The sequence below is a fragment of the Chionomys nivalis genome, chromosome 11, assembly GCF_950005125.1.
Source record: "Chionomys nivalis chromosome 11, mChiNiv1.1, whole genome shotgun sequence".
In the NCBI taxonomy this organism is placed as follows: domain Eukaryota; kingdom Metazoa; phylum Chordata; class Mammalia; order Rodentia; family Cricetidae; genus Chionomys; species Chionomys nivalis.
The window spans coordinates 73,377,202-73,400,324 of record NC_080096.1 but is presented as its reverse complement, the minus strand read 5'-3'; the positions used below and the strand labels follow the sequence as shown (position 1 = coordinate 73,400,324).

The following is a 23,123-nucleotide window of genomic DNA, read 5'->3' as shown; positions in this document are numbered from 1 at the left end:
GGCCTCTGTTAGTCACTGTTTTCACTTCTGTGTTCCCCTTGTTCCACATCTTTTACAGCATGAACTGCTACTTGTGTTTTGATCTTAGTCATCCTGACAGATGTTAGATGGATTCTCGCTGTTGTTTTGATTTGCATTTCCTTGATGCTGAAAAGTCCTTTAAGCATCTGAGATTCCCATGTTGAGAATTCTCTGATAGATCTGTACTCAAACTTTAATTGGATTATTTCCTTTTTTGATATTTGTTTCTTGATCTCTTTATATATTTTTGGGACCAGTACTCTATCAGATGTGGGGCTGGTGAAATTTTTTTCTATAGGCTGCCTTTTGTCCTTTGTCTTATAGAAGTTTTTCAGTTTTGTAAGACTCCATTTGTTAACTGTTGATCTAAAGTGCTTGTACTATTGACATTCTGTTCAGGAGGTTGTCTCCTGCACCAATGGGTTCAAAGTTATTCCCCACTTTCTCTTCTATCAGGCTCAGTGTATCTGGTTTTATAGTGAGGTCTTTGATGGACTAGAGTTTGCACATGGAGATAGATATGGATCTATTTGTATTCTTTTGTTCACAGCCATCCAATTTAACTAGAATCATTTGTTGAGGATGTCTTCTTTTTTCCATTGTCTAATTTTGGCTTCTTTGTCAAAAACCAAGTGTTTAAAGGTATGAGGACTTACTTTTAGTTTTTTTGATTTGATCCCATTGACCAACTTGTCTGTGTTTATGCCAGTACCGTTTGGTTTTTACTATTATTGCTCTATAGTACAGGTTGAAATCAGGAATAGTGCTACCTCCAGAAGTTCTTTTATTGTACAAAGTTGTTTTTGAGCTATTTGAGGTTCTTGCTTTTCCATATATAGCTTTAAAGAATTCGTTTTTTAATATGAATTCTGTAAAGAATTGTGTTAGAATTTTGATGAGGATTACATTGAATCTGTAGATTTGTTTTACCAAGATGGCCATTTTTACAATGTTAAATTTGCTGATCCATGAACACAGAAGATTTTTTTTCCAGCTTCTGATATTTTCTCCAGTTTCTTTCTCCAAAGACTTGAAGTTCTTGACATACAAGTTTTTCACTTGCTTGGTAAGAGTTACATCAAGATATTTTATATTATTTGTGGTTATTGTAAATGATGATGTTCCCCTGCTTTCTTTCTCAGTAATATTGTGTATAGGAGTGCTAGTGATTATTTTGAGTATCTTTCCACTTCACTGAAAATATTTACCAACTATAGAAGTTTATTAGTAGAATTTTGGGGGTTGCTTATGTATACTATCATATAATCTGTAAATAGTGATACTTTAACTTTCCTTTCTAATTTGTATCACCTTGTTTTCCTTATGTTGTTTTATTGCTTTAGCTGAAATTCTAAGTACTACATTGAATAGATATGGATAGCATGGGCAGTCTTGTCCTGTCACTGATTTTAGAGAAATTGTTATAACTATTCTTTTATTTAATTTGATGTTGGAAATTGGTTTTCTATATATTGCCTTTAATATATTTAGGTAAGTCCCCTCAACTATGTTCATAGCAGATTTTATTGTAATAGTCAGAAACTGGAAACAACCTACATAACCCTCATTCAAAGAATGGATAAAGAAAATGTGGTACATTTACATAATGTAGTATTACTCAATTAATAAACAATGATTTCATAAATTTTGATGGCAAATAGATGGAATTAGAAGAGATCATCCTGAGTGAGGTAACCCAGACCTAGAATGACAAACATGGTATGCAATCATAGGTGGATATTAGCTATAAAGTAAATGATAACCAGGGATGATCCACAGAAGAACCAGAGAAGCTAAGAAACAAGGAGGGTTTAAGAGGGAATCTAGAGATGGCTTAAGAGGGGACATATGCAGACCCAAAAAGATGAATATGGTATGTACTCACTCATAAGTGGATACTATTTATAAACAAAGGATATTGGCCTATAGTTCTTGATCTTAGAGAAGCTAAGGAATAAGGTGAACCCTAAGTAAAACATATAAAGATCCACCTGGAAAGTTGAAATAGACAAGATTGCCTGACAAAATTGGAAGTATGGGGGTGAGGGAAGCAAGGAGGGTGGAAGGGGAAGAGAATGGGAAAAATAAAGAGATAAAGGAGAAAGTAGGCAGAGTCAAGGAGATGCCATGTAGCTGCTGCAGAAAAAGGATGCTTGCTGGAAACTTGCCAGCAGGCCACAACCTCATGGTGAAGCACAGATCAATAGAAATGGGTTGATGAAAGATGTAAAAAATCACTAGAAACATGCATAAGCTAATAGGCCAACAGTGTTGAAATTAATGCAATTTCTGTGTGATTATTTTGGGTCTGATGGCCAGGAAACAAACAAACAGCCACCTCCTACAGAATGGCCCCCAACACTGGGGACTAATGCCTACCACCCATTTTGGATCTAGAGGTTTGTGTGCCCACTGGGGGTCAGGAGGAAAATAGCTGAGATCATGATTGCAACTCAGCAATCAAACCTTCCAAAGACTAACAGAATATATAAAATGTTTTGAGAATTTAGGACTTTTCATAACAATGAGACTCATCTGCTCCTGGAAGCACCAGTCTGCTTCAAGAGGAAGATGGGCATCAAAGAGGTTCATTGTGAAGTTTGCTAGCTATTTGGGCAAGACACTGCTCTTGCCTGGACTGCTTGATGCTATGCTGTATGAACTGGACATACAGGATCCACAGAAAAGTGACTGCTAAACATTTCAAAAGACAAGATTGCCCTTCAGCTTTCCTGCTTCACAGAAGAAACTTCCAGACATTCTACAGGACACAGAAGAAAGCAACTGACAGCCTTTGCCATTTTCAGGCAGAACAGATCTTCAAATTTTCTGTTTCGTCGTAAAGTCTCCTAATACTGTAGGCCTGTAGACTGAAGATAGATGCTCCAATGTTACAGAAGAACTTTGGATGATTGTACAGGGAGAAATATATCTCTGTCAATTGTAGATTTTTGGAAGTTTATTACAATGTACTTTGTGTTTACTGAGGTAATATTATATCCTTCAGGAGTCTTTGATGGCATTGAAGAAAGATAGTTAAAATTTTAAAAGATAGATTAGATATAAAACTTTAAACTCAAAAAATAAAAAAGATGATATAGTGTTTTTCTCAATTTGCCAAATGTAAATAGACTAAATATTGTAACTATAATTCTTACTTGATAACTGTTTTGTATATATAATTTTACTATGTTATAGTTAAAACCTTCCTTTTTATTTGTACTAAAGGGGGGAAATGGTGTGGGAAATCCTTGTGTATATGTGTTGCTTTTAATGGTTAATGACTGCTTGGACCCATTACAGGGCAGAATAGAGCAAGGTATTCCATGCAGAGATAGAGGAGAATGTAAGCAGAGTCAAGGAGATGCCATGTAGCTGCTGCAAGAAAAAGTTGCCTGCCAGAATCTTGCAGGTGGGACACAACCTCATGGTGATGCACAGATTAAAAGAGATGGGTTGATTTAAGATTTAAGAGTTAACTAGAAATATGCATAAGCTAATAGACCATGCAGTATTGTAATTAATACAGTTTCTATGTGATTATTTTGAGTGTTGGCAGCCAGAAAACAAACAAGCAGCTTCCACCTACAGGTCCCATTTATTTGTTGTTGCTCTCAGTGTCTGTGTTACTGGTGTTATATTTAGGAAGTGGTCTCCTGTGCCCATGAAAAAACCTGTACTCCACAAATTTGGAAAATGTAAGAGAATTGGACAATTTTCTGTAGAATTACCACATATCAAAGTTAAATCAAGACCAGATGAACAATTTAAATTGACATATAAACTGCAAGGAAATAGAAGCAGTCATCCAACCCACCCCCAAAAAACAGGACCAAATGCTTTCAGAACAAAATTCTACCAGAACTTCACAGAAAAGCTAATACCTATACTCCTGAAATTGATCCACATAATAGAAACAGCAAGAACATAGTCAAACTTTTTTATGAGGTTAAAGTTGCCCTGATATTGAAACCACACAAGGACTCAACCAAGAAAGAGAATTACAGACTAATCTTCCTCATGAACATTGATGCAAAAGTACTCAATAAAATACTGACAAACTAAATCTAAGAACACATCAGAAAAATCATTCACCATGATGAAGTTGGCTTCATCACAGAGATACAAGGATGCATCAACACACAAAAATCTATTAATGTTATCCACCACATAAATGTACTGAAAAAAAACTCATATGATCATCTCATTAGATGATGAAAAACATTCGACATTATCCTAAACTCCTTCATGATAAAGGTCTTGGAGAGACAGGGATATATGGAACATAATAAAAGCAATATACAGCAAGCCAATAGCCAATATCAAACTAAATGGAGAGAAACTCAAAGCAAATCCATTAAAATCAAGAACAAGACAAGGCTGTCCACTCCTTCCATATTTATTTAACATAGTTCTCAAAGTTCTAGCAAGAACGATAAGACAACAAAAGAAAATCAAGGAAATACAAATTGGAAAGGAAGAAGTAAAATTTTTGATATTTTTAGATGATATGATAGTATATATAAGTGACCCCTTAAATTCTTCCAGGGAACTCTTACAACTTATAGACACCCTCAGTAATGTGACAGGATACCAAATCAACTAAAATAATCATTAGCCCTATATATAAATGACAAAAAACTGAGAAAGAAATCATAAAAACACAACATTCACCATAAATAACATAAAATACCTTCTGGTAACACTAATCGAACAGGTGAAATGTGTGTTTGACAAGAACTTTATGTCTTAGAATAAAAAAAAATTAATGAAGATATCAGAAAATGGAAATATTTCCCATACTTTTGAATTGATAGGCTCAACATAATAAAAATAGCAATTCTTCCAAAAGCAATCTATAGATTCAATGTAATCCCCATCAAAATTCCAACACAATTCTTCACAGACCTTGAAAAAACAATATTCAACATCATATGTAAAAAACAAAAAGAAAAAAAAAGAGGATAGCCAAAACAATCCTGTACAATAAAGGAACTTTCAGAGGCACCACCATTCCTGCCATCAAAATCTTTAATAGAGCTATAGTAATTAAATAAAAGCTTAGTATTAGCATAAAACCAGACAGGTTGACCAATGGTATCAAACTGAAGACCTGGATATTAAACCACACTTTAATTACAATTTGCATAGCTATTTCAGAATATCTAAGTTAACTTGCTATTTAATGCAATCAACTCATGTATTTAAACATTTGGATATGTATATTTCTGTATGTGTGTGTGTATGCACATGTGTGTTGTTCAGGTGCTCATCCACATTTGGGCTTGTGAATATAGAGGGAAGAGAAAGCTTTAGGTGTTGTTTCTCAAGCACTCTGTGTCTTTTTATGTTTTAAGAAATGTTTTCAGCTTGATAGCCAGAAAGAGCCAAAGACCCTTCTCTCTATATACCCCAACACTGACCTTACAGCATATACCACCACACCCAGCATGTTTTAAAAGTTTGAGCTCAAAGTTGGTGTCGATAGACTGAGCTATCTCCCTAGCCTTAGTTGTTCTTTTAATTCTTTATATTTTATACATGTAAAAATATAGTTTGTGATACCTACAAATTTAGAAAATAATCTATTTTACAAAAAAAGTTGGTAACTTCTGATGTAGTCTAAGTGTCTATCTAAACTCTTACCCTTTTAGGTGACAATTGTCTTCTTAATTTTCCTCTATACATTCTTGCTCCCCCATACCATTTTCTGTGTATTCAAATACCAAGGGTGTCTTTGTAATACATAGGTAATGTTTATACTCAAAATCATCTCATGGTTTCTGAAAAAAAAATAATTTCAAGGTAAAATTCCACAGCCCAATGCCATGCCAATCAACTTGTTCCTCCCAGTTCCTCTCCATTGTTCATATCTCATGATTTTCTCTCCTTCCACAGTTTATTTTTTCTTTTCATGCTGTCACACTGTGATAAACACAGCTGAAGGCCTTTGCTTTGGCTTTTTCTCTAAGTGGGCTGAAATTTTGTCCTCTAGCCATGGTCCCACATTTGTCTTTGTATGATTTGTTTACTTTTTCCATTTCACTCAAAGAACACTGCCTGAACTTTTCACTGTATGCCCAGACTAATGGATTTTTTTCTCCAGAGTTACTATCAGAGAATCTTGTATATTTGCTTAAGAATTCTTTTCATTACCTAATGTTACCTCAGTAACATACTTATTTACATGTTTATTATTTGTTCTTATTCTATCATATAAATTCCATGAGGGTAAATACTTTCTTTAGTTCATTGTTTTAAATTCTGTGGCACATAGTAAGAAGTATATAAATATTTCTGACTGAGTAAATAAGCCTTATCATTTTAGTGGTAAGAAAAATAGATTGCAGTATACACAATAAGCCTCTTTCTTGACCATTAAGTGACATAAATGTTTAAAACACCTATGATTAAATTCTCAATGGCCTGAGAGCATTTTAATTTTGTATACTGTTGACTCTTCTTGTTGGTGGACTCTGAATTCAGAGTTTACTTAAGCACAGACAGAAACTGTTTGGGGAAAAATGCCCTGTTTCTGTACAAGGGAGTCACAGAATCCTTGCCATCTTTGCTTCAAATCAATGCTACATAGGCACTATCGAAAAAGAATTACACAGAGTTATAGTGCAGATATTGATGAAGTACCTCGAAGAATGTGCACTGCAAATGCTATGCCACCTTCTACGGTGTGAGAGTTTGGCACAGCTATAGATTTAGATACCCGGAGAAAGGGGTTCTTAGAATCCATCTAAAGTAGACATTGAGAGACAATTAAACAGCTAAACAAATAATCTATTATTTAAAAATAGAACTCTTTGGTAATAAGTCATTTGTCAAATAAACTCACAACAGATTGGAAATTTCTAATCAGAAAGGTAATTTAAGAGTGACTTTAGTTAGTTTTCCTTAAAATTTCTCTAAAAGGGAAGTCTCAGTTTTAAAAATTGTAGCTTCTTAGGTACCTGTTTAGAGATTGGGGGATGTATTTTAGACTAACATTGCCTCTATATTCATTTGACATGGGATATCTCATTAGACACTTTGTGAAAAAATATTTAAATTCCATTAATTGTTCTAGTAAGCCGATGGTTAAATAAATAGTAGAATCATGCAGTAGTCAGTAATGACAAGATAATTGATGTTTAGTTGGCAAGTTTTTGGATGTATGTATATATATTTCATTATCTTTCAATTTGTTGAGATTTACAAAATTTAGTTTTGTCTACAATAGAAACAATGTACTGTGGTAGATCTTGTCTATTTTCATGTTATGGCTGAGCTTCCACTGGCACAAATAAATAATCTAGTTGTCATCAGTACCCTGACTGGACTTGGAGTGGATGACCTAATGAACCATCTAGACATACTTGATCTTTTGTAGTAATTTGAGCAGCGGGGCTGCATCTCCAGCACCCGGCTGCCTGCATGGCTTGCTTATGCCCCAAAATAATTATACAGACACTGTATTCTTTTGAACACTGCCTGGCCCATTAGTTCCAGCCTCTTATTGGCTAGCTCTTACATATTGATCTAACCCATTTCTAATATTCTGTGTAGCACCACGAGCTGGTGGCTTACCAGGAAAGATCTTAACCTGCGTCTGTCTGGAGCGAGAGAATCATGGCGACTGCCCTGACTTGGCTTCTTTCTCCCAGCATTCTGTTCTGTCTACTCTGCCTACTTAATTTTCTGTCCTATTAAAGGGCTAAGGCAGTTTCTTTATTTAACCAATGAAATTAACTCCTCTATCATTTCTCCTTTTTCTGTTTAAACAAAAAAGAAAGGCTTTCACTTTAACATAGTAAGATTACATATAACAAAACAGTTATCAAACAAGAATTACAGTTACAATCTTTATATTTATTTTATCCTTTATCATAACTAAGGAAAACTATAATTATAACTAACCATTCTTCAACTCCATCAAAGACTCCAGAAGGATATAATATTACCTAAGCAACCAAGAGATCCAAAACTCTAGAAATGACAGAGACATCTCGCTGCCTGGACAGTCACCCAAAGTTCCTCTGTACCATTGGGGCATCCATCTTCGGTCTTCAGGCCCATAGTATCCAGCAGACATTTCCGTGAAGCAGGAAAATTCCAAAGACAGTTCAGTCACTTTCTGCTGTGTCCTGCAGAATGTCTCGCAGACTCTTTCATGAGTCAGGAACCCCGAAAGATCATCTCACCTTTAGGCAAGTTCAGCAGTCCTCTTTCTGCGGGTTCTTTGTTTCCAGTTCATGCATCAATCCAGGCAAAAGCAGTTTCATGCCCAAATGGCTAACCAACTCCATAAGGAGCCTCTTCGATGCCCATCTTCCTCTTGAAGTAGATTGGTGCTGCCAGGAGCAGACGTGTCTCATTGTCATGAAAGGTCCTAAGTTATTAAAACATTTAAATGCCATATTCTGCAGTCTTTGAAAGATATGAAGAATGCCTATCTAACTGAAATATATCTCTATATATCTAGAAAATCTAACTAACATGACTACAAATTTGACTATTATAGATGATTATCCATGAACAACCTATATTTTCCAATTATACATTACATTTTTAAATGAACTACACAATCACAATACCTTAATAAAGATCAGAAAAACATATACTTATAACAAAATTGACCTTAAAATCATACCAATGCAAATTATTCATATCTATATCATATCCCCCTTTAAATGTAAAAGAACATTTATAAACAATATTTGGAAATATGGGGGCAGGTTTTTCTTTCCAAACTGCTTCCTACTGAATGGGGGCACTGTTATTCAGGTCTTTCATGGTATAACCTTTGTGTCAGGTTCATCTCAGTGGGCAGTTGACTGAAGCAATTTTTTGAGGGTGTTTACAGTAACCTTTCAGGAGGACGTGATCTATCATATCATATTGGGATAGACACAATCCACAGAGTCTCATCCTCTGTGAAAACAAAAGAAGACCCTCTCCAAAGCATCATATCCTTAGACCCATATTCTGAAATCATAATACCCTTATATCCATTCTGGTTTAGCTTGGCAGCCCATATAATGAAATGTCTCTCTGCACTTAGCTCCTTTACAGTCAAAAATTTTAAAGAAAACACAATGTACATAATCCAGACTCTCTGTGAATTTTGTATTTTTACATGGCTTATTTTTCTTTATTTCTTTTAATCTATAACTATCTGTACTCTGTCTCTTTAAAGACTTTACCCTTTTTTTTAAACCATTAACTTTATTCTCTATATTTTTTTCTTCTCTCTCTCAAGTCCTACATACACTCATCCAACACTGTGGTCTTTTATGTCTGAATCTGTTTTATTGTGAATCTGTAATTTTTTTACTATCCAGGAGCATTTCTTAAAATGTTAAGCACTTCTTAAAAACTTAAGTTGCATCATGTACAAGTAATACAGTACTGCCTGTATCCTACCCAGTCTAAACCTTAACTGTGCTATTATTATGGTAATTATTGCCTGAGACCAGCACAGTTAAGCATGACAGAGCTGCGCCTCTCCTGCATCAGAGCCATTTGGTGTCCCTGAGCCACTCACAGTTCCAGGCACACAGCAGTCCACATTGCCATCAAGCAAGTCATAGCACTTTACTCCAAATGCTCCATTTAAAAGCTCTGTCAGCCTACTGACTGGGAGAAGATCTTCACCAACCCCGCAACAGACAAAGGTCTGATCTCCAAAATATATAAAGAACTCAAGAAACTAGACCTTAAAATGATAATTAACCCAATTAAAAAATGGGGCACTGAACTGAACAGAGAATTCTCAACAGAAGAAGTTCAAATGGCCAATCTCAACCTCCTTAGCAATCAGATAAATGCAAATCAAAACAACTTTGAGATATCATCTTACACCTGTCAGAATGGCTAAAATCAAAAACACCAAGGATAGCCTTTGCTGGAGAAGTTGTGGAGAAAGGGGTACACTCATCCATTGCTGGTGGGACTGCAAACTTGTTCAACCACTTTGGAAAGCAGTGTGGCGGTTTCTCAGAAAAATTGGGATCAACCTACCCCTGGACCCAGCAATACCACTATTGGGAATATACCCAAGAGATGCCCTATCATATGACAAAAGCATTTGTTCAACTATGTTCATAGCAGCATTATTTGTAATAGCCAGAACCTGGAAGCAACCTAGATGTCCTTCAATGGAAGAATGGATAAAGAAAGTGTGGAATATATACACATTAGAGTACTACTCCGCGGTAATAAAAACAATGACTTCTCGAATTTTGCATGCAAATGGATGGAAATAGAAAATACGATCCTGAGTGAGGTAACCCAGACCCAAAAAGATGATCATGGGATGTACTCACTCATAATTGGTTTCTAGCCATGGATAGGGGCCACTGAGTCTATAATTTGTGATCCTAAAGAAGCTAAACAAGAGGGTAAACCCAAGGAAAAACATATAGATATCCTCCCAGCTATGGGAAATAGACATGACTGATGGGCAAAAAATTGGAATCTTGGGGGTGGGGTGGGATGGGGATGAGGGGTGATGGGGAGAGAAAAGTGTGAAGGAGAGGATGAGGGGAACTGGGGGAATCAGGGTGATTGGGGATAAAGGAAGGTGGGATAGGGGAGCAGGGAAACTCATACCTTAGTTAAGGGAGCCACCTAAGGGTTGGCAAGAGACTTGAACTTGGAATGGCTACCAGATGCCCAGGGCAATGTCCCCAGTTAGTTCATTGGGGCACCTGAGGATAGGGAACCTGAAATGAACCTATCCTATAATCATACTGATGAATATCTTGCATATCGCCATAGAACCTTCATCTAGCGATGGATGGAGATAGAGACAGAGACCCACACTGGAGCACCGGACTGAGCTCCCAAGGTTATAATGAGGAGCAGAAGGAGGGAGAACATGAACAAGGAAGTCAGGACCATGAGGGGTGCACCCACCCACTGAGACAGTGGGGCCTATCTATTGGGAGCTCACCAAGGCCAGCTGGACTGTGACTGAAAAAGCATGGGATAAAACCGGACTTTCTGAACATGGCAGACAATGAGAGCTGACGAGAGGCCAAGGAGAATGGCACAGGGTTTTGATCCTACTTCATGTTCTGGCTTTGTGGGAGCCTAGACAGTTTGAATGGTCACCTTCCTAGAACTGGATGGAGGGGGTGGACCTTGGACTTTCCACAGGGCAGGGAACCCTGACTGCTCTTGGGACTGGAGAGGGAGGAGAAGAGGAGTGGGGAGAGGGGGAGAGGGGAGGGAGGAGGGGGAGGGAAATGGGAGGCGAGGAGGAAGTGGGAAAAAATTTTTTTCAAAAAAAAAAAAAAGCTCTGTCTCCTGCAGGAGCCAGACAGAGATCGCAATGGTGCCACAGCCCAGAAGGCTGGCATTTTTAAAAGGCCAGGTTTTTCCTGCTGCTGAGTCAGGACAATTTCTTTGCAGCAAGCCACCCACAAATAGCAAAAAGCTGTCTTAAATTCTCTCTCTCCTTTTTAAGCCCTCTCAGGTTTTACATGAAGTTCATTAGCACGTTGGGTGCCACTCTGTAGTAATTTATATAGAGAGATATATTTCAGTTAGATAGGCATTCTTCATATCTTTCAAAGACTGCAGAATATGGCATTTAAATGTTTTAATAACTTAGGACCTTTCATGACAATGAGACACGTCTGCTCCTGGCAGCACCAATCTACTTCAAGAGGAAGATGGGCATCGAAGAGGCTCCTTATGGAGTTGGTTAGCCATTTGGGCATGAAACTGCTTTTGCCTGGATTGATGCATGAACTGGAAACAAAGAACCCGCAGAAAGAGGACTGCTGAACTTGCCTAAAGGTGAGATGATCTTTCGGGGTTCCTGACTCATGAAAGAGTCTGCGAGACATTCTGCAGGACACAGCAGAAAGTGACTGAACTGTCTTTGGAATTTTCCTGCTTCACGGAAATGTCTGCTGGATACTATGGGCCTGAAGACCGAAGATGGATGCCCCAATGGTACAGAGGAACTTTGGGTGACTGTCCAGGCAGCGAGATGTCTCTGTCATTTCTAGAGTTTTGGACTTCTTGGTTGCTTAGGTAATATTATATCCTTCTGGAGTCTTTGATGGAGTTGAAGAATGGTTAGTTATAATTATAGTTTTCCTTAGTTATGATAAAGGATAAAATAGATATAAAGATTGTAACTGTAATTCTTGTTTGATAACTGTTTTGTTATATGTAATCTTACTATGTTAAAGTGAAAGCCTTTCTTTTTTGTTTAAACAGAAAAAAGGGAAATGATGGAGGAGTTAATTTCATTGGTTAAATAAAGAAACTGCCTTAGCCCTTTAATAGGACAGAAAATTAAGTAGGCAGAGTAGACAGAACAGAATGCTGGGAGAAAGAAGCTGAGGAAGTCAGTTGCCATGATTCTCTTCTCCGAGGCAAACACAGGTTAAGAATCTTCCTGGTAAACCACCAGCTCGTGGTGCTACACAGATTATTAGAAATGGGTCAATCAAGAGAATTAGCCAATAAGAGGCTGGAACTAATGGGCCAAGCAGTGTTTAAAAGAATACAGTTTGTGTGTTGTTATTTCACGGCATAAACTAGCCAAGCGGCCGGAAGCTAGGTGGCAGGAACGCAGCCCGCAGCTCCCACTACAATCTTTCAGGAGCATGCTCCCTACAATGTGACTAACCTTCAGCAATAATCTCTCTGTATAGAGTTTGTAAACATAAATCAACCAAATCATTGGAAAAATCTATATTATGAAAAGGAACAAACCAATCATCTAAGCACGAGCACTCATTCATAGACTCGCTATATTCCCGAAACTTATTGCTGATCTTGGTGACATGATCAAAATCAGAAAACACAGAATGAGCAGTAAAAATCCCAGACAGGTATGCACAATCATCAGGGACACAGTAGTGACAGTTTTTCCTGTTATGGAGTAGCCAGTTGATCTGGATGGTAAAAACTGGGTCACGTGAGGGCATATGAGTCAGCTCTGTGCATGCTTGTTAGGAATTCTTCCTTTGTTCTCAGAGCCACATGGCTTTTCTTTGCTTAAATAATAATCACCAGAGATGTGATTAACCACGTCTAGTTTAGTTATTTCATTACATCAAAAGTACTGTAAAATAGCTTTTCCATTGAATGGAAAGCTGAATTTGGTGTTTAAGAATGTACTAGACATCAAAGAGCTCTATTGTCCAGACGATATGGATGCAGGCCAGCACCACTGAATTCTCTCCTCTCCTGTGCCTTCTTTTAAGTGGAGTCATCACCCACCAGACGAGAGAGAAGGAAATGGTTTCCTTAACAATCCACTCTTGCACTCTTTATTCACATAGGAGAAATTGTGACCAGCTGTGCTGTATTTACATGAAAGACAGATAAAAGGGGAAGCATATTCATAATATATAATAAAAATACCATCGTGTGACACTAGGGAAAGAATGGAAAACACTCTAATCCCAGTGCTTACTGAGAGCATGTTGTGCATTATAACAAGGATGTTCAGCTTCTCTTTGAGAAGCTGTGAAGGTGTTGAAAGTTGGAAAATTTACTAGTAAAATTCCTGAAGTTTTAAATATTTGGTTATATATACTTAAAATAAGTGCATGAGAGATATACGGACAACAGCCCCAGGAAAATTCAATGAGAGCATAAATGTGTTATATTGTACCTTGGGAGTGCCAAGGAAAATAGGTACTTAATGAACTTGTGCTAGACTATTATGCTAATTACACATTTTCACATATTTGTCTTATGTTTATAATAGTTTAATTTCCTTGGAATCAGATTCTGAGATTAACATTTATGTCAGTAACTTGTTAAAAAATTTCCCCTGAAATAACTGGTGGGCTGTGTGAAATTAGGCAGCCAAAAGGAAAGAGTCCATGCCAGATTCTTAGAGCAGGAAAAACAGTGCAAAATACAACTTGAGTTCAATCATCTGGAGAGTTAGGATTTGAGATTCAGAACCTGTTTGGGAACTTACTGGCTGATGCAGAAATAAAGCATATTTCCTGACCATTGTCTCCAGGATTGTGTTAGATGAAATGATCCTGAAAGTCTGTCTTTACAAGGACATCATCTCACTCTTATTAACTATGTCTTAAAAATCTCTCACAGGTGGAGCTGTGGATGGTTGGTTCCCAGCTTGAGCTGCTGATCTGAAGGATGTAGAGTGCTGGGTGTTGGTACCTCACTAGCAGAAACACATCTCTTGCTTTGGGCATAAGTAAAAAGCATATGGGATTTAACATTTAGTCTTTTTCTCTGTGATTATGTAGATATGCTGCTGTAGGGTTAAAACGAAAAGGGATGCACTTTCTCTTTTATTCCCGCAAAGCAAAATCCCAAGTTGTTAAATGACATAAGAATCAGAACTTTAAGTCTTTGAAAAAAGAAATTGAAGAGGACACCAGAAAATGGAAGGATGTCCCTTGCTCTTGGATTGGGAGGATCAACACAGTAAAAATGGCAATTCTACCAAAAGCAACGTATAGATTCAATGCAATCCCCATCAAAATCCCATCAAAATTCTTCACAGCCCTTGAGAAGACAATAATCAACTTTATATGGAAAAACAAAAAACCCAGGATAGCCAAAACAATCTTATACAATAAAGGATCTTCTGGAAGCATTACCATCCCTGACTTCAAACTCTATTACAGAGCTACAGTATTGAAAACAGCTTGGTATTGGCATAAAAACAGAGAGGTCGACCAATGGAATCGAATAGAAGACCTGGACTTTAAGCCACAAACATATGAACACCTCATTTTCAATAAAGGAGCTAAAAGTATACAATGGAAAAAAGAGAGCATCTTCAACAAATTGTGCTGGCAAAACTGGATGTCAATCTGTAGAAGAATGAAAATAGATCCATGTCTATCACCATGCACAAAACTCAAGTCCAAATGGATTAAAGACCTCAATATCAGTCTGAACACACTGAACCTGATAGAAGAGAAAGTGGGAAGTACTCTACAACACATTGGCACAGGAGACCGCTTCCTACGTATAACCCCAGCAGCACAGACATTAAGGGCCTCATTGAATAAATGGGACCTCCTGAAACTGAGAAGCTTCTGTAAAGCAAAGGACACTATCACTAAGACAAAAAGGCAACCCACTGACTGGGATAAGATCTTCACCAACCCCGCAACTGACAAAGGTCTGATCTCCAAAATATATAAAGAACTCAAGAAACTAGACTGTAAAACCCAATTATAAAATGGGGCAAGGAGCTAAACATAGAATTCTCAACATTAGAAGTTTAAATGGCCAAAAGACACTTAAGGTCATGCTCAACTTCCTTAGCGATCAGGGAAATGCAAATCAAGACAACTTTAAGATACCATCTTACACCTGTCAGAATGGCTAAAATAAAAAACACCAATGATAGCCTTTGCTGGAGAGGTTGTGGAGAAAGGGGTACACTCATCCATTGCTGGTGGGAATGCAAACTTGTGCAACCACTTTGGAAAGCAGTGTGGCGGTTTCTCGGGAAATTCGGGATCAACCTACCCCTGGACCCAGCAATACTACTCTTGGGAATATACCCAAGAGATGCCCTATCATACAACAAAAGTATATGCTCAACTATGTTCATAGCAGCATTGTTTGTAATAGCCAGAACCTGGAAACAACCTAGATGCCCTTCAATGGAAGAATGGATGAAGAAAGCATGGAATATATACATATTAGAGTACTACTCAGCAGTAAAAAACAATGACTTCTCGAATTTTGCATGCAAATGGACAGAAATAGAAAACACTATCCTGAGTGAGGCAAGCCAAACCCAAAAAGAGGAACATGGGATGTACTCACTCATATTTGGTTTCTAGCCATAAATAAAGGACATTGCACCTATAATTCGTGATCCTAGAGAAGCTAAATAAGAAGGTGAACCCAAAGAAAAACATATAGACATCCTCCTGGATATTAACCTTCATCAGGCGATGAAAGGAGACAGAGACAGAGTCCCACATTGGAGCACCAGACTACAACCTCAAGGTCCAAACCAGGAGCAGAAGGAGAGAGAGCACAAGCAAGGAACTCAAGGCCATGAGGGGTGCACCCACATACTGAGACAATGGGGATGTTCTTTCGGGAACTCACCAAGGCCAGCTGGACTGGGTCTGAAAAAGCATAGGATAATACCAGACTCACTGAACATAGCGGACAATGAGGACTGCTGAGAAGTCAAGAACAATGGCACTGTTTTTTGATCCTCCTGCACATACTGGCTTTGTGGAAGCCTAGGCTGTTTGGATGTTCACCTTAATAGACCTGGAAGGAGGTGGGAGGTCCATGGACTCCCCACAGGGCAGGGAACCCTGACTGCTCTTAGGGCTGATGAGAGAAGGGGAGTTGATTGGGGGACGGGGAGGGATATGGGAGGCGGTGGTGGTGAAGAGACAGAAATCTTTAATAAATAAATAAATTAATATAGAAAAAGAGAAAAAAAGAATCAGAATTTTTTGCAAGAGGCAATCAGCATCCAGGTAAGAACTGTCATGTGGTGTCAGAAATCATAAAGTACCTTGTCTTTGATTTTAAGATGATAATAGTGTAATTTAGTTTATTTTTCTGTAAGTGGACATCCCTAGAGCATGTCTTCCAAGTTGGAAGAGTTTTGAAACCTTCCTATATACCCATAATGACAAATTATGTTCTTTCTAATTTTCCAGAGTGACTTCATCTAGAATTATGCCCAGTATCTAAGGGGGCAATACTTTTTCAATGAAGTTTGAAACTGGCACAGAGAGAGAGAGAGAGAGAGAGAGAGAGAGAGAGAGAGAGAGAGAGAGAGAGCAAAACTTCTGTGTAAGTCAGTAAGCTTAACAGAAGCAGTAGGCACTTCTGCCTGCCAGTTTAGAAACATATCAGTAGAGAACAATGACTAGAGAAACAAAATAAATCATGTCTGTTTATCATTACCTATGCTGAATCAAGTTTATAAAGGTTATTAATAAGGGAAATTAAAGTAAATCTTATTTTATATACATGAAAATAACTGTTAGGCAACAATACACTATTAATTTGGTGGATTTTATTGAGGGTTATATAAGCAAAACATAACATTAAATAGAAATAGCTGTTATTCAATTAATGTGCTACCGTTTGGAGCTTTGTTTTGTTCATTTTGATTTTCAAAGTTTATTTTTAATATAATAATGTATTTTGATCATAAAATATAATTTATTATTTCTTTAGTTTTCTGAACTTCACTTGTTAATAAATGGGCCCTAAGAGCCCAGAAACTTCTACTTAAAACTCAAACACATTTTATTGTGCATTATGTAATTACTGCCTACAAGTCATTTATCCTAGTTTGCATTTAATGTTGTGTTGAGATTTCATAAACTTTTTCAGAACTAATAGACAAAATATTAAGCAATGGGTTCTTTTAAGTGCATCTGTACTTTCAGTACTAAAGAAAAATAAGCTTAGCTAGCCCAATTTCTCACTTTATAATAAGGTGAGAAACTAGAATATAAAGAGTGGGAGAACATGTTCTTAAATGCTGTGCTTTAAGAGTAGAATTATTGTTTGTTTTTTTTTTACTTAGTTAACATTTTCTTTGGGCAATATTATGTAATCCAATACAACTTTTCTATCAAATAGTATAGGGGGTAAAAGAAAAATTCAGCACATAACAATAATGTAAAATATAGATAATAATTTGGGTAATGATAATGTGAAAAGACATTCAAGTTCATGTCAAAGCAATTTTGGTAGTATTTAAGTTTCATGTTGTAAGTAAGTTATTCTATTAATGAGTTTATTTGACTGTAATTTTTAGTGTTTGTCACACAATTGTTCTTCATCTAATAACACATAGAAAATATGAATCAGTTAAAATAATAATCCAAGACCATAAGTCCTATAATCTTAGAGGGGTACAGATATTTGAATAACCGCTAAAAATTTTGAAAAATTTTCAAATCTAATGTGATCAAAATAGTTATTAGCATAACTATTCATAATAGGACTAAAGACACTTCTATTCTATAAAAAGATAATCTTTATTTTACAAAAAAGCACTGTAAACTTTGACAGTAGCACAAATATAAAAGCTGGAGATGGGGGAAGATAACATAGTATCAGCAAGGAAAACAGTGAACACAATTTGAGATCACCAACTCGGTAGGCAGAGGCAGGCGGATCTCTGTGAGTTCGAGGCCAGCCTGGTCTACAAGAGCTAGTTCCAGGACGGGAACCAAAAAAGCTCAAAAAATCAAAAAAAACCAATAACCAAAAAAACAAACAAACAAACAAAAACAACAACAACAAAGAAAAAACATGGTGAATCCAAGGAAGGCACTGAAGCCAACTGAAAGACCAAATGTGAGCTCTGGTATTTAGACTGTGAATGTATTTCTTGCATTTGTACATAGTCAGTACTCAACCTTCTGTACTTCAAATTGTAAAACAATGCAGCAAACTTATATCACATTTTAGGATTCCAGATAAAACTGTACCTCAATACAGAATTTCTCTCCAAAGCAATTATTTTCAGAGCTTGAGGTATATACATGGACCCATTGATCATATACTTGTCTTCTTTCCTCCACAACACAGGATAACTTAAACTGGAATCAGGAAGACTTTTGAGCAGTCTCTTCTTATACTTTTTTTTTAAGTCAAGAATATATTTTATAACAATTAATGACATGAAACTATGTTGATGATTCTTTTTTTTCTCATTTTTTTTATTCTTTTTTAATTAAAATTTCCAACTGCTCCCCGTTTCCCATTTCCCTCCCCCTCCTCCCACATATTGCCCCCTCCCCCCGCTCCCCTCCCCCTATCCCCACTCCTCCTCCCCCCCAGTCTATTCCCCCTCCCTCTCGATACTGAAGAGCAGTCCAAATTCCCTGCCCTACAGGAAGACCAAGGTCCTCCCACTTCTATCTAGGTCCAGGAAGGTGAGCATCCAAACAGGCTAAGCTCCCACAAAGCCAGTTCATGTATTAGGATCGAAACCTAGTGCCATTGTCCTTGGCTTCTCATCAGCCTTCATTGTCCGCCATCTTCAGAGAGTCCAGTTTCAACCCATGCTTATTCAGTCCCAGTCCAGCTGGCCTTGGATAGCTCCCAATAGATCAGTTCCACTGTCACAGTGGGTGGGTGCACACCTCGTGGTCCTGATTTCCTTGCTCATGTTCTCCCTCCTTCTGCTCCTCATTTGGACCTTAAGAGCTCAGACCCTTGCTCCAAATTGGGTATCTGTCTCTCTCTCGATCCATCACCAGATGAAAGTTCCCATGCCATTCTCCTTGGCCTCTCATCAGCTCTCATTGTCCGCCACATTCAGAGAGTCCGGTTTTATCCCATGTTTTTTCAGTAGCAGTCCAGCTGGCCTTGGTGAGCTCCCAATAGATCGGCCCCACTGTCTCAGTGGTTGGGTGCACCCCTCATGGTCCTGACTTCCTTGTTCATGTTCTCTCTCCTTCTGCTCCTCATTAGAACCTTGGGAGCTCAGTCCGGTGCTCCAGAGTGGGTCTCTGTCTCTATCTCCATACATCGCTAGATGAAGGTTCTATGGCGATATGCAAGATATTCATCAGTATGGCTATAGGATAGGTTCATTTCAGGTTCCCTATCCTCAGGTGCCCCAATGAACTAACTGGGGACATTGCCCTGGGCATCTGGTAGCCATTCCAAGTTCAAGTCTCTTGCCAACCCTTAGGTGGCTCCCTTAACTAAGGTATGAGTTTCCCTGCTCCCCTATCCAACCTTCCTTTATCCCCAATCACCCCGATTCCCCCAGTTCCCCTCATCCTCTCCTTCACACTTTTCTCTCCCCATCACCCCTCATCCCCATCCCACCCCACCCCCAAGATTCCAATTTTTTGCCCATCAATCTTGTCTATTTCCCATAGCTGGGAGGATATCTATATGTTTTTCCTTGGGTTTACCCTCTTGTTTAGCTTCTTTAGGATCACAAATTATAGACTCAGTGGCCCCTATCCATGGCTAGAAACCAATTATGAGTGAGTACATCCCATGATCTTCTTTTTGGGTCTGGGTTACCTCACTCAGGATCGTATTTTCTATTTCCATCCATTTGCATGCAAAATTCGAGAAGTCATTGTTTTTTTACCGCGGAGTAGTACTCTAATGTGTATATATTCCACACTTTCTTCATCCATTCTTCCATTGAAGGGCATCTAGGTTGCTTCCAGGTTCTGGCTATTACAAATAATGCTGCTATGAACATAGTTGAACAAATGCTTTTGTCAAATGATAGGGCATCTCTTGGGTATATTCCCAATAGTGGTATTGCTGGGTCCAGGGGTAGGTTGATCCCAATTTTTCTGAGAAACCGCCACACTGATTTCCAAAGTGGTTGCACAAGTTTGCAGTCCCACCAGCAATGGATGAGGGTACCCCTTTCTCCACAACCTCTCCAGCAAAGGCTATCATTGGTGTTTTTGATTTTAGCCATTCTGACAGGTGTAAGATGATATCTCAAAGTTGTTTTGATTTGCATTTCTCTGATCGCTAAGGAGGTTGAGCATGACCTTAAGTATCTTTTGGCCATTTGAACTTCTTCTGTTGAGAATTCTCTGTTCAGTTCAGTGTCCCATTTTTTAATGGGGTTAATTATCCTTTTAAAGTCTAGTTTCTTGAGTTCTTTATATATTTTGGAGATCAGACCTTTGTCTGTTGCGGGGTTGGTGAAGATCTTCTCCCAGTCAGTAGGCTGCCTTTTGTCTTAATGACAGTGTCCTTTGCTTTACAGAAGCTTCTCAGTTTCAGGAGGTCCCATTTATTCAATGAAGCCCTTAATGTCTGTGCTGCTGGGGTTATACATAGGAAGCGATCTCCTGTGCCCATATGTTGTAGGGTACTTCCCATTTTCTCTTCTATCAGGTTCAGTGTGTTCAGATTGATATTGAGGTCTTTGATCCATTTGGACTTGAGTTTTGTGCATGGTGATAGATATGGGTCTATTTTCATTCTTCTACAGGTTGACATCCAATTGTGCCAGCACCATTTGTTGAAGATGCTTTCTTTCTTCCATTGTATACTTTTAGCTCCTTTACCGAAAATCAGTTGTTCATAGGTTTGTGGGTTAAAATCCGGGTCTTCTATACGATTCCTTTGGTCGACTTCTCTGTTTTTATGCCAGTACCACGCTGTTTTCATTACTGTAGCTCTGTAATAGAGTTTGAAGTCAGGGATGGTAATGCCTCCAGAAGTTCCTTTATTGTATAAGATTGTTTTGGCTATCCTGGGTTTTTTGTTTCTCCATATGAAGTTGATTATTGTCCTTTCAAGATCTGTGAAGAATTTTGATGGGATTTTAATGGGGATTGCATTGAATCTATAAATTGCCCTTGGTAGAATTGCCATTTTTACTATGTTGATCCTCCCAATCCAAGAGCAAGGGAGATCCTTCCATTTTCTGGTATCCTCTTCAATTTCTTTCTTCAATGCCTTAAAGTTCTTGTCAAATAGATCTTTCACTTCCTTGGTTAGAGTTACCCCAAGATATTTTATGCTTTTTGTGGCTATCGTGAAAGGTGATGATTCTCTTTTTTTTTTTTTTTTTAACAATTTGTAACCAAAACTTTAATCCCAAGGACTCTCACAAACATATTACAAATGACAGCATGAAAAAGAAATCTTGCACAGTAACTCAAAGGTTCAGCTCTACAATGTACCCTTAAACCAACTGGTAACTTAGTCTTCCATTTCCAAATAAAGAATGTTACAGCTTCCTCCATAGATGGCAATCAGTGAGGAACCGCTTTCAAAGTCTTCAGAGTGCAGTTCCCACCCTTTCCCTGTTAACTTGTGTTAACAGCAGCTTTTACAGACTGCTTGTCATTTCACCCACAGCTCCAGACTGTAATCCAGCTAATAAACTAGTTTTGTCAATTTCCATCAGTGGTTTATCATTAGTACATCACACTTTAACTGGGCAGGATCTAGGTTTATTTCAGTCTATGAAAAACTAAAGTTCAAAGCAAATTCAATCTTGCTTAAGGGAACATGAACAGCTAAAACATCTTAAAAATGCACCAAGCTTATGAAGTCTCAAACAAAACTTGAATTTCCTGTACATACTCCTGTCAAATGAAGTTACTTCCTGTACACCACTTCTTTTGCAAACTGGTCTTCTACTTCCTTTAACAATGGGAACAAGACTGAATTAGAACGGGCATTTGGCTATTATGGACCGCTCCGAAGTGTGTGGGTTGCTCGAAACCCTCCTGGCTTTGCTTTCATTGAATTTGAGGATCCCCGAGATGCTGCTGACGCTGTCCGAGAGCTAGATGGAAGAACACTATGTGGCTGCCGAGTAAGAGTGGAGCTGTCGAATGGTGAGAAAAGAAGTCGGAATCGTGGCCCCCCTCCTTCTTGGGGTCGTCGCCCTCGAGATGATTACCGTAGGAGGAGTCCTCCACCTCGGCGAAGATCTCCAAGAAGGAGAAGCTTCTCTCGAAGCCGGAGCAGGTCACTTTCTAGAGATAGGAGAAGAGAGAGGTCTCTGTCTCGTGAGAGAAACCACAAGCCGTCTCGATCTTTCTCTAGGTCTCGTAGCCGATCTAGGTCAAATGAAAGGAGGTGATGATTCTCTTATTTCCCTCTCTGCTTCCATATCCTTTGTGTATAAGAGGGCGACTGATTTTTTGGAGTTGATCTTGTATCCTGCCACATTACTAAAGGCGTTTATCAGCTGTAGGAGTTCTTTGGTGGAGTTTTTGGGGTCGCTCATGTACACTATCATATCATCTGCAAATAATGCAAGTTTAACTTCTTCCTTTCCAATTTGAATCCCCTTTATCCCCTTATGTTGTCTTATTGCTATTGCTAAAACTTTGAGAACTATATTGAAGAGGTTTGGAGAGAGTGGACAGCCTTGATGTGTTCCTGATTTTAGTGGGATGGCTTTAAGTTTCTCTCCATTTAATTTGATATTAGCTGTCGGCTCGCTGTATATAGCTTTAATTAAATTTAGGTATGACCCTTGTATCCCTAATCTCTCCAAGACTTTTATCATAAAGGGATGTTGAATTTTGTCAAATGCTTTTTCAGCATCTAATGAAACGATCATATGGTTTTTTCTTTCAGTTTATTTATATGATGGATTACATTGATAGATTTGCGTATGTTAAACCAGCCCT

The 23,123-nt window shown here is 38.1% G+C and overlaps 1 protein-coding gene across 1 annotated transcript in view; it reads left to right on the top strand.

Moving 5' to 3' along the window:
• LOC130884377 (serine/arginine-rich splicing factor 3-like) overlaps positions 1 to 22,567 on the top strand; it is a 183,248-nt gene extending 160,681 nt beyond the window's left edge. Inside the window, exon 2 of the mRNA XM_057785464.1 lies at positions 22,078 to 22,567. Within this exon, the coding sequence (XP_057641447.1) occupies positions 22,078 to 22,567 (490 nt within the window). The remainder of the gene's footprint in view (positions 1 to 22,077) is intronic.
• The last annotated feature ends 556 nt before the right edge of the window (positions 22,568 to 23,123 follow it).